Source organism: Tenrec ecaudatus, chromosome 13 (genome assembly GCF_050624435.1).
Source record: "Tenrec ecaudatus isolate mTenEca1 chromosome 13, mTenEca1.hap1, whole genome shotgun sequence".
Lineage (NCBI taxonomy): Eukaryota > Metazoa > Chordata > Mammalia > Afrosoricida > Tenrecidae > Tenrec > Tenrec ecaudatus.
The window spans coordinates 72,734,559-72,746,837 of NC_134542.1; the positions used below are offsets into that span (position 1 = coordinate 72,734,559).

Consider the following 12,279-nt stretch of genomic DNA (forward strand, 5'->3'; position numbering starts at 1 on the left):
ATCAAAACGGCAGTTAAGGCATCCTTGAGGGATACAAATTATGTTCCATTTCAAGGTTCTTTGAGTTTTGAGAACAACAACCAAAGGCTAACGGAGCAAGGCCAGGCTGTAGGGTGGATGGGCCAAGATCTCCCCGCAAACATCTTATCAGACGCTCACACTGCCATTGCATTGGTAGCTTCAGAAAAGCTTCCTCAGCTCTCCTTTCTTGGCCCTTTCCTCAGCGTTACAAGTTTCCTTTTCTGTCACTTCTTCCTAATAAGCCGCACGAACATCTTGTGTTTGTTGAGACAATCTATCAAGATTAGCCCTTGAGAAGCCCAGGAAACGTTTCCATACCTTCTAAGGTGACAGCTCTGCCTTGAACTTAACTGCCCTAAGAGACACCCTTGGAAGGCACTTTTGCTTAGTCTTTTTTGTTTGATTGGTTGGTTGGTTGGCTGTTTGTTTGTTGTTGTTTGTTGTTGTTGTTGTTGTTTGAAGCACTGTAAAGAGACTAAGGCTGGTGTATTGAGCAAACTTGTTGGTAGCCACCCATCAATCACTGAAACATGTTTTGGTTGGAATAATCCAGTGTGTGTATCAACTGAAATCCTGGTAGCCGCACTTTCTTACCAGTCCTCATCATGTATATTTTTGCGTGTTATTTGGTGGGCTATTTTTTGGAATCCGCAGAAAAATTTCCCATGTAAATGGAATACTCCTTCACATTATGCCAGCTCCGCTTCTAGGAGGTTTCATAGAAACCCTGTCCATTGGGTAGTGGGGGAAACCTGTCGGTGAACGTAGAGTAGGTGGAAGAAGCTGGACCAATGCCACATGCCCTCACCCTTCTGCCCAGGAGGTGACTTTCCTGGCTGCCTGCAGAAGAAGCACAAGGGGAGGAGCAGATGCGCTGGCACGCTTGGAATCCCAACTGCTGCCTCGGTCATCTGAATTCCAGGTCTCATCAGTGGGAGCCCGTTTTCACCACTTTTACTGGCGATAACTCAAAAGAGGGCATAGTGGGGGCTCTGCTTCTTGAAAAGGAACTAGCACCAATGGTAGAGCAGCACTGGGTCCCCAAAACATTGTTCTTCATTTGACTCACTTCCAGTTAAAAGCTACCCTAAGTAAAATGTACTGTATGTAGAAAAGCAATCTGCCTCTTAAAGTCTAGATTTCTGTGGGGGCGATTTCATCTATTTTTTTTCTCCTGACTGAAACTTGACACTATAACCAAGATTTCTTTCTCTATTTTGTTGTTGTGGTTGTGGTTGTTGTTCGTGTGAATGTTGAATACTTTGATTTCCAAAGTAGCGACAGGAATGTAAACTCTGTGCTTTCTACTCCCGTAAAGAGTTCCCAGCTCAGAAACCCTCAGGGCCAGTTCTACCCCGGCCTGTAGGGTCACTATGCGTCAAAATCGACTCGATGGCACTGAGTTTGATTTGTTTGCTTTGATGGTCAGATATTTTGTTTGTGACGCCAGAGTGATGGCTTTTCAGGGCTAACTTGTTACTTATGTATTTCTCACTTAAAACCCAGCAATGAAATCTTTATAAAAGACAGCAACAAAATATCTAAATTCTGCTTAAATCTTGAATAAGCCTGACTTAGTTTTCAAGGTACATAACACAGAATATATAAATTTAGGAATTTGTTTTAAGATCCTCACTCTTTCAGTGTCTTGAAAGCTTTGAAATTCATTTCTAGAATTCCAGGTGAAGTGTATATTGTTAGAGTATAAAGCTCCTGTGCCCAGACCTCTGTTTGTAACTTTTTACTGTGTTTGTGTGTGAACTCCCCGACTACAGATATGTGACAGAGTTTGTGGACCTGGGCAATGTCTCTGCCTTGAGAACGTTCAGGGTTCTCCGAGCACTGAAAACCATCTCCGTCATTCCAGGTGAGAGCGAGGTGACACACGGACACCGAATGCATGTCTTTGAACATCAATATCTTTGCTTTACTTCTAGTCTTACAGAAAACAGGGAGTCCTTAGACCAGGTGTCACATAGAAAATGATTTCGACTATGTAGAGATAAGTTTTTTTCTCTTTTCACACTTTGTGGTCCAGCTTAGGGCATGATAGTTTCTTGCGTGAGATGCTGCAATACTCTTTGTTGTTTGCACTCAAACAGTGCCGCTTGCGTTGATTTTGTTCTGTGTATCTATGTGTCATTTGAACCAAGGATTTGTTCCCTATTAAATGTACCCACAAACAAATCTTCATATTTATTATAGACATAGACAGCTGTGTACACCCTCAGTTGGCTAATAAAACCTAGTCAAGGGTAGCATGAATCTGAAGGGAAGATTTATGACCCTAAAGGGCAATTATACATTGAACTGCCTACAGTTTTCTAGAAAAAATTTTCAACTCTAAATAGGAATTTCAAAATATCTATTCAATTTACTAGTATACTGACAACTGACCCTACAGATTGTGTGGGACAAAAAATTCAGGAACAAAAAGAAGAGATACTCCGGTTTCTCTTCCGAATATATCGATCTTTCACCTTTTAGAAGAAGATGGAAAACATAAGATCTTTACATTATTATAAGCTTTCTGAATACTATGAGCTTCCCATGGTCTTCTCTCCAAATGATGGGATGCGTACGGATTTTTAGTTCATTGTGTGAGGGCGCCCATCTTCGTGAGCCCTTCAGGTGCTCTTCTGCGAGTATTGCCACCGAATGTGGACTTATCGCTGGATTCTGGGTTTTGAGAAATTTGTGTGATGATTCAGTATCTCAGATTTGTTTTAAAATGCATTGTAATCTCCTTTCTTTCAGGCCTGAAGACCATCGTGGGGGCCCTGATCCAGTCGGTGAAGAAGCTCTCCGATGTCATGATCCTGACCGTGTTCTGCCTGAGTGTCTTTGCCCTGATCGGGCTGCAGCTGTTCATGGGCAACCTGAGGAATAAGTGTGTTCAATGGCCTCCCACCAACGCTTCCCTGGAGGAGCATAGTACAGAGAGGAACGTAACTAAGGATTACAACGGCACGCTTGTGAATGAGACTCATTATGACTTTGATTGGAAATCATACATTCAAGATTCAAGTAAGAATTGTTGTTGTTAGTTGCCATTGAGTTGTTACAGACCAGAACTGCTCCATTAGAGTTTCTTGACAGTAATCTTACGGAAACAGATCACCAGGACTTTTCCTCTGCGTTACCACAAGAGGGTTCAAACTGCCAACCATGAGATGAGCAGTCGAGTGCAAATCCTATTAGTTCTTTGCCCTTTGAGATGCCATGTTTTTTGCTCCATGTCAGTAGAACCAAGTAAGAAATACTGCTGTGTGTGCTTATTCTTGCATCCGGGAATGAGGATGCAAAACTTGGGTTGCAGGCTCTTAAAATAAAGTCCTAGCTAATCCATGTTAGGATACTTAAAATGATGCTTTCATTTGGATTTTCTTACCCCCTGGATTTGAAACAATTGAATATTTATGTTTTTAGGACTAATTTTAAAGACAAGCTTTGTTAATCATTTTATTAAGGGTTTACATGTGCACTTAATGATTTTACTCATAATATTCTAGTGTTTACTCTTAAACGCTACTTTCTATTGTGTCATCACGTGAGAAGCTGAAGAATTTAGTTAGAAAGAAATAATTATAGAAACGTTATTTGCAGTGCATTTTTTCCCATGGTGATTGAGCCCTTAGAGTGAGATAAAATATGTGAAAGCCCTTTGGGAATTCTAAAGTGCTATGCAAATATACTCCATTAACTAGTAATCATGGAATGTCTTATGGGATATGGGATGGGGGGAGGGGAAATGTAACATCCCATGACTTCATGAGGCTGCGACTTGAGTTGATTGTTTTGGTTGATTTTATAAAGGGCCAGTGAGACTTACAGAGAAATATATCATTCTTCTATTTGAAAAGTAGTATTCTATAGGGAAAGAAACACCAAAGTTTTTACTGTAAACTGCCTATCACACATCCTGCACATCACATTTAATTAGTTTTCACTCATAAACAGTGTGAAAAACAGCAGCCAATCAGAAAAAGCATGTAGCCCCTTTCTCTTGACGTGGGTTATTGGTTTGAGAAAACAAAGAGATTCCTCTCATTCTTATCTTTTTTACATTTTTGCATTTTATTTTTCATGTGAATCGTGGAAAAGCACTGATACCTTTTGAAAATACCATGTAGGCATCTGTGGTTATCATTAGTTTGAGGTTCATAAGGAGGAAGTACTTTGCATTAGTAAATGTTTACCACCACCACCCTTCATGTAACAACTAGTATTTGGAGGGAGAAGTAACAGAAATCGTGTGTCTCAGAATTAATTATACTATATATTTGAATTGTAAGTATATATAAATATATATATATTCCTACTCTTTTTGTTCTCATGTTAGTGTTTTAATGATCCAAATGTTTCTCAGGGCACTTTTTTTTCTCCAAACAGGATACCATTATTTCTTGGAGGGTTTTCTAGATGCGCTCCTATGTGGAAACAGCTCAGATGCAGGGTAAGTTAATAATGTGTGTGTGTGTGTGTCGATATATGTATATGCATCTCTCCCTCTTTTTATAGCAGCTGAAAAAAATAAACTAACTTTTCACCTTAATTTTCTATAAGTGAGATTAAGTATAATGTGAAATGTTAATTAGATATTTGTAATTTTATGTTTAAAAAAAGGAAGCTATGGTATGATTGGGTATAAGAATACATGGTTATAAATAAGCTCTGGAAACATAGTAGGGCATATAAAAGAGAGATTATATTAAAATGCTAATTTATCAATGGAAAAATAGTTTTGTAAGTACTATGAAAGCATTTGAAAATATGGAAAGTTAAACTGGTTAATGGTTAGTCTAATTATATTGCCAGTTTGAAAACTATGTTATTTCTTGAAATAGCAAATCTTCTTGGAAAGATGCTAAAAAGACATCAGAACACACTTTGTAACACTTCATTTTGCCCTGTTTGCAGCCAGTGTCCAGAAGGCTACGTGTGTGTGAAAGCTGGTAGAAACCCCAATTATGGCTATACCAGCTTTGATACTTTCAGCTGGGCTTTTTTGTCCCTGTTTCGACTGATGACTCAGGACTTTTGGGAAAATCTTTACCAACTGGTGAGAGCTTGAATAGACACATACTGCATTTAAGTAGAAGTGAGCATGAAAATCAATTTTGTTATGAAACCCAAGCCACAGCATAATATAATGGAGAGGGGGGAAAACCAAACCAAACCCATTGCCGTGAGTCGGCTCCAACAATGAGCAGTCCTGTATAATAGAGCAGAATCCCTCATAGGGGTTCCCAGGCTGCAAGCTGTACAGGGGCAGGTTTCAGTGGGCTCCAACCACCCACCTTTCAGTTAGCAGCCAAATGCTGAACCACTGCTCCACCAGCTTGCTAGCAGGGGATTTGAGCACCTCCACCCTGCTCACTAAACACATATTTAGCTCTGTGCCAGCAGAGCGGGAATCTTCTCCCATTTCCCCTGGGCCCAAATACTCTTTCCCACCATTCACAAACAGGACCTCCCCTCAGTCTAACCCAAGAACTCAAACACTATCCTCAGATGGGAGATGATTAAATATGAATAATAGTTGTGGAGAGAAAACATCTGCCTCTTCCTTGGCCTCCCTTTTTGATGGACTCCTCCATTGTGTCTTTTATAAACTCCCTCTTCTTCTTGGTGAATCCAAGGATGACTTTCGAGAGATGAGAGAGTGAATGCCCGAGTTAGGGGAGAAAGTTGAGGAGGAGGATAAGGAGGAGACAGGTAAAGGGGTAAGAGGATATGTGACCGATATAATTAATAGCTAACCAGAATCCTGTCAGACACACACTGGAAAGTTGAAGCCACCAGTTAGTGAAACTACGCTGACCAAAATAATTCTCTTATTCTCTTTTTCCAGACCTTACGTGCTGCTGGGAAAACATACATGATCTTTTTTGTGCTGGTGATCTTCTTGGGTTCATTCTACCTAATAAACTTGATTCTGGCCGTGGTGGCCATGGCCTACGAAGAACAGAATCAGGCCACGATGGAAGAGGCAGAGCAGAAGGAGGCTGAATTTCAGCAGATTCTCGAACAGCTGAAAAAGCAGCAGGAGGCAGCGCAGGTGAGCTTACTGCCGCAAACGTGCCCCGTGTCACCGCAGGGCCCATCATCTTTTGGCTTGCTTTGTGTTTAGTATGAAATGTCTGAAGAAAAAGGGAAAGGCCGACAACTGTTTGAGAGTACATAGAAGAAGTTGATGAAATTAGGAGTTTCCATTTGAATTAAGTACTGAGTGCTAACCAAAAAAAAAAAAAGCCACCCGGGGACTGCATGAGAGAAAAACCTGGCAGTCTGCTTCCGTGGAGATTAAAGCCAAGTCACCCCTATGGGCAGTTCTACGCAAGGCTGGCACTTCAAACCACCAGCAGCTCCAGCGGAGAAAGACAAGGCTTTCTACTTCGTGAAAAGTCTTGGAAACCCACAGGGCAGTTCTCCCTGGGCCTACAGGCTTGCTATGAGTTCAAATGGACTCTGGCCGTGAGTTGCGTTTTTATTTTAATCACTGCCTTTGAGGAACCTTGGTGGCCTGGTGGTTATACATTGGTCTATGACCATCATAGCGGTTCGAAACCACTAGTCACCCTCTGTGAGAAAGACAGGGCTTTCTCCTCCCGTAGAGCTGCTGTCTCACAAACTCATAGGTGGGGCGGGAGGGGAGGAAGTGGGGATGGGGTCTCCCCTGTCCTGCAGAGTTGCTATGAGTCGGCATTCTGCTTGGTGGCAGTGAGTGTGAGCACCGTCTTTTCACTCCCAGTTGGAACTGACTTGCTGGCATCTGACAGCTGAGGCACTGCCTTCTTCCTGGCACATTCTCCTTAACATGTGAAAAGACTCACGGCCCTTTTTGAAGAGGGGAGCTGCTTTGGGGAACAGCGATCTAGTTGCTAGTTCCCAGTGCAAGCGCACCTTGTAGATACTGTGCGTTCAGTTCCAGATCACAACAATCAAGCAAATCTCAAAAAGCAAAAGACAAGTCCTATTCGCTTTTGGATCTCCTACTACACATAGAAGGTGCTCTAATCCACTGAATGTCTGGGCAGCAAACCTTTGAAAGACTGTAAGAAATACCGCACGGGACACAGACACAGGACGGGAGCGTGAGCTGCTGGGAGAGTAAGGCTAGTCGACCCGCGCCATGAGCGTTGCCATCAGCCTGCAGTGTATTCAGAAGGAACGCCAATCTCTGAAGTGAGAGCCTGCACAACAACAAGGCCGGCCTTGCGGCTGTGTCGTGGAGTCTCTTCTGCCGCATAGCCAACATGTCCGGCTCCGTGGGTTTTGAAGGCAACCTGTAATTTTTATAGCCGGGAGATTACCTGGCCTTTCTCTCTCTTCTATTTGTTTAGCAGCCAATGGCAGGTTTGAGCTACCAACCTCTTGATCAGCAGCCGAGTGCTTAACTGTTGAGTTATCAGATCCCCTCGGATTGAGAGGACTATGGGGGGGAATGAATGTGTAAACAACTGCCCATGTGTACCAGTGTGAGCTGTGATAATTACAAAACAATGCTGCTTTGATCCCGTGCCCTTATGGGCCAATGAGATCCAGTGGTGAGTTGAAGACAACGGAAATTATTTTCAAAGACTCGGTGAAAGTCTAGTCTTGCTTAACAGGAAAGCTTTGGTCCCTCCTATTCCGTGTTCCTGGGTAGGGAGCCATCACAGAGCGAGGAAGGGGCATTTGCTTGCCTTCTGCTCCCGGAGTGAGAGCATCCTCGAAGCTATTGGACAAACCAAGGTCGGGAACTGGAGAAGGAGTGTCAGGTCTTGATCTCATTCTGCAAAAGCAACTCCTCTCCTTTTCTGACAGGCTCCGGTTTCGTTTTCAGATCAAAGAAGGCCATGGTAATTAAACGTCCATTTCTAGAGGATATCAGATCTCAAAAAGTAATATGCACTTATGCCCCTGTTGATGCCTGATTGATCATCTTGAAGTATGTGTCCTGTGAAGCCCAAGACAGACATAATAACTGTTAACACACAGAAAATCAAATCACCTGAAAGCCTTCATTAAGTGCAAGTTTAATAAAAATTAAAAAAAAGACCCCTGTTTTCAGAGCTGCTTCGAAGTCAGCTTTAGTCAGACAATTGCATTTTTTTAAATGCCAGGCAGTCTCTTGGGCGACATTGAACCCGTTGTCGTGGAGTGGACCCTACGGGTGGGGACACCGCTTTCTCGCAGAGTAGAAATAGGCTCCCTGGGGATGTCAGTGGCTGCCTCTTCAGAGGAGGGTCTTTCTTCCAAGGAACCTCTAGGGGGCCTTGAGTGGACAACTTGTTAGTTAGCAGCAGAGGGTGTTGACCATTTGCGCCATCGCGGACTCTTGGAACCGGGCTGAAGAGCGATAACCGTGGTTAACCATGTCCCCCCTGCAGCAGGCGGCCGCCGCCACGGGCTCCGAGCACTCCCGAGAAGCCAGCGCAGCGGGCGGCCTCTCCCGCAGCTCCTCCGAAGCCTCCAAGCTGAGCTCCAAGAGCGCGAAGGAGAGAAGGAATCGGAGGAAGAAAAGGAAGCAGAAAGAACAGTCTGGCGGGGAAGAGAAGGACGAGGACGAATTCCATAAATCCGAATCGGAAGACAGCGTCAGGAGGAAAGGGTTCCGATTCTCCATCGAAGGGAGCCGGCTGACCTATGAAAAGAGGTACTCCTCCCCACACCAGGTACGGCACCAGGGCGCCCATATGCCGGGGTGACACGCGGACCCCGAACGGGATGGGTGGGGTACAGTGGGGTACAGTGGAGGTGTCATCAGCCGGCGGACTGTCATTTCACTTGAATTTAAACCCGCCCTTTCTTCGCGTAGTCGTGAGAAAAGTGCATTTCACAAAGATGCACGTCTGTCACTTGGTAGAGTTGAAATCCTCCTGGGGTTGAAAGTCAGGAGATCTGAATTCTGATCCTGGCGCTGTCTGCGCTTCATGTCTGGAACGAAGTACAGGGTCATCTCTCTGGTTTTCGGGCATCTTGAAAGAAAATAAGTGAGTGGGCTGTAAGCTAGCTGATAAGACATGTCCCTTTAGTATTCTTAAGAGTTTATGTTGTTCTACTCACGTTACTTCAAGCCATCTGTATCCTCCTGAAAATATTAACCCCGGGGACAATTTCTGGAATTGTACATCACTGTACTTCAAAATTGAATTTCAAATCCCTGAAACGCTAAGCCTTATAGGCAAAATGAATAATATTTTATTTGAGGGGACTTTGCAAAGATGGACAATGAAAAAAATTGGGATTTTTCAAAGGAAAGACCATGAAAATAAAAGTGACCTGGTAAGGCTATGGCTCCAGTATTTACTGATTACATTGTGTCCGTGCTAATATTTACTGAATAATTACATTGTCCATAGCGACGGACTAAAGAATGTTTTCTTTTGAATTCAAGAAATGGTGGCTCAGGTTGGTTGGTTTAGGAAATATCTTTTGCCTGTGCTAGACCTCCCCATTCTTTAATTCCAAGGCCTAGCAGCCCTCTTTTCTAAAACAAATCAGATTTACTCTGAATGTATACACAATGTGGAAGTCCTGGTGGGTGGATCATGGGGCTGTGAACCCAAAGGTCAGCAGTTTGAATCCACCAGTGTCTCCCCATGAAAATGATGAGGCTGTTTGCCCCCTGTGAAGATGCGCTGTTTTAGAACTCCAAGTGGGCAGGTCTACTCTGTCCTGTAGGGCCAGAGTGAGCTAGCGTCCCCTACATGGTGAAGGGTGCGTTTGGTTTGGGCACAGACAATGAGCATGCAAATGGAAGGAGATGAGTCCTGTCTTTGTTACGATGCTGACATCTCCCTCACTTACTCTTGCAAAATGAGTCATTGAAGACGGGTCATTTTAATATGATTCTCCCTTTGCTGTTGTCGTTTCAAACTTCCAGTCTTTGTTGAGCATCCGCGGCTCCCTGTTCTCGCCAAGGCGAAACAGCAGAACAAGCCTTTTCAGCTTTAGAGGGCGAGCGAAAGATGTGGGATCTGAGAACGACTTTGCGGACGATGAGCACAGCACGTTTGAGGATAATGAGAGCCGCAGAGACTCCTTGTTTGTGCCACGGCGACACGGAGAGCGACGCAACAGTAACCTAAGTCAGACTAGTAGGTCGTCCCGGATGCTGGCTGGGCTTCCAGCCAATGGGAAGATGCACAGCACTGTGGATTGCAATGGTGTGGTTTCCTTGGTTGGTGGACCTTCAGTTCCTACATCGCCTGTTGGACAGCTTCTGCCAGAGGTGATAATAGATAAGCCAGCTACTGATGACAATGTAAGGAAGTTTGAAATAGTTTAGGCATGGCTGGCCCATTATTACTGCACCAGCCAGTGTTTCTACAGAATGGAACCCCTTGAGAATGATTCCTGGTTGGTCAACCTGTGAATGTACCTGCATCTTGTAATACCTTTAATAGACTAACCAAATGAGATCTAAAAAGCTAACAGTCTCCTGCATAACACCTGAATGCATTTACTTATAAATCAATTATAAATAATCTAGATACAATACGCTATTGCCTCCAGTAAAAGGATTTGCTATATACCCAGTCTGAGTTTAGATAGTAGAATATCCTCTGTACAAAAGTAAAGGACTGATTCCTATAATTAATTAATTATAAAGGGTGTATAATAAATCTTTCCAGCCAATTCTTCAATATAACTCTAGGAGATTTTCGAGAACACTGTGCATAGATAGCTTGTTACCTTAAAATTTCCAGTTCTCATCTTTGTCTTACTAAGAATGATGCTGATATAGGTCTTCTCTGATCTAATCTAAATGAAGAGACACAAATAAAGTCATTCATTCAGACAGTTAATAATTGTCTATGTGTAAAAGGTGTGTTAAGTATTTGCGAATGTATCCCTCAATGAGGAATTTCTAAATCCATTGCCTCTCGTTACACTGTTCTCTCACTTGGAAATATATCAGCATGTTGAGGCATGGCTAAGTCAGAATTAGATGACTTATTGCTTTGGTGCCCTGGATGAAACTGTTGTCCATGCAGCTTGCATGTGTTTTGTTTTTGTTTGTTTTTTTTAACATACAGTTTGTGTTGCTAATGACCATCCCTGTCTTGTGTCCAAAATATGAGACGGTAGCGACATGTGTTGTAACCATTTGTATTTTGCTACCTCCTCAATACCAAGTGCCTTGATCATTTATGTCACTTCTCGAGTTATTCATTTTTACTGCAAGTTCAGAAATAAGGATAGTTACAACTACGACGCTCAAGAGATTTATCACCTATCTAAAATTTATACTATGTCTCACAAATTGATGAAATCAATGGGTTAAAAACCTTTTTGCTGTATGACTAAATGGTAAACAGTTTGGACATTCCAGGTTAAAGATACAATAAGTCAGCAATATCTGCCATTACCAAGTAACTCCAAGGCGCATGATGCATGCATTTCATGAAATTCACTGTGTCACCTTTTGGTTGCTGACTTAACCTCTTGCTCAAGATAACCATCTAATGGATTAGCTTTTTTTCCCCTCCCCCCTTCAAACAGGGAACAACCACAGAAACGGAAATGAGAAAGAGAAGGTCAAGTTCTTTCCAGGTTTCCATGGACTTTCTAGAAGACCCTTCCCAGAGGCAAAGAGCCATGAGTATAGCCAGCATTTTAACAAACACAGTCGAAGGTTGGTAACGACAAAGTCTCTTCGTATTCCTGTTCGTTTCCTGAAACATCTGTTGTCTTTTTTCTAAACAAACATGTATAAGTTGGAAACAGTATGTTTTCATGAGAAGATCAGAGTTCTTATGTAAAGAGGGGATCCGTAGTGGCACTGCGGGTTAGGTGTTGGGAGGCTAAGCACAAGGTTGGTAGCTCAAACCCACCTGCTGCTCCTGGGAAAAGGGGAACCTGGGTGCTCCAGGACAGATTGATAGGCTCGGAAAGCCAGTAAACAGTGGTTCTCAACCTGGGGTCAAGACCCCTTTGGGGGTCGAACGACCCTTTCACAGTGGCCGCCCATTCATAACAGTAGCAAAATGACAGTGAGGAGGTGGCGACGAAAATAATGCTATGACTGGAGGTGGGGGGGGGTCACCACCACTTGAGGAGCAGTCTGAAAGGGCCGCGGCGTGAGGAAGGTTGAGGACCACTGCATATAAAGGTCACTGGGAATCCCAAAGGAGTCCGTGGCAGCGAGTCCGTGTGTGTTTGCTGTTCCCATGCACGTGTGCTGGAAATAGCCATGTAAACGTGTGCAAGCACACGGGTTGGCACAGCTTTGCTTCACTGTATGCAGCATCTCTTCAAAATCTCACA

The 12,279-nt window shown here is 43.4% G+C and overlaps 1 protein-coding gene across 6 annotated transcripts in view; it reads left to right on the forward strand.

Annotated features, from left to right (window-relative positions):
* The window catches only part of LOC142423796 (sodium channel protein type 1 subunit alpha), a 90,984-nt gene that overhangs the window by 18,704 nt on the left and 60,001 nt on the right, over positions 1 to 12,279 (forward strand). The window contains exons 5-12 of one of the 6 annotated variants that reach the window (XM_075528872.1): positions 1,797 to 1,888; positions 2,779 to 3,048; positions 4,414 to 4,477; positions 4,942 to 5,083; positions 5,876 to 6,082; positions 8,397 to 8,681; positions 9,893 to 10,273; positions 11,515 to 11,647. In XM_075528872.1, the coding sequence (XP_075384987.1) occupies positions 1,797 to 1,888; positions 2,779 to 3,048; positions 4,414 to 4,477; positions 4,942 to 5,083; positions 5,876 to 6,082; positions 8,397 to 8,681; positions 9,893 to 10,273; positions 11,515 to 11,647 (1,574 nt within the window). The remainder of the gene's footprint in view (positions 1 to 1,796; positions 1,889 to 2,778; positions 3,049 to 4,413; positions 4,478 to 4,941; positions 5,084 to 5,875; positions 6,083 to 8,396; positions 8,682 to 9,892; positions 10,274 to 11,514; positions 11,648 to 12,279) is intronic. The other 5 variants (XM_075528873.1, XM_075528875.1, XM_075528874.1 and 2 more) reach the window with 5 other exon arrangements.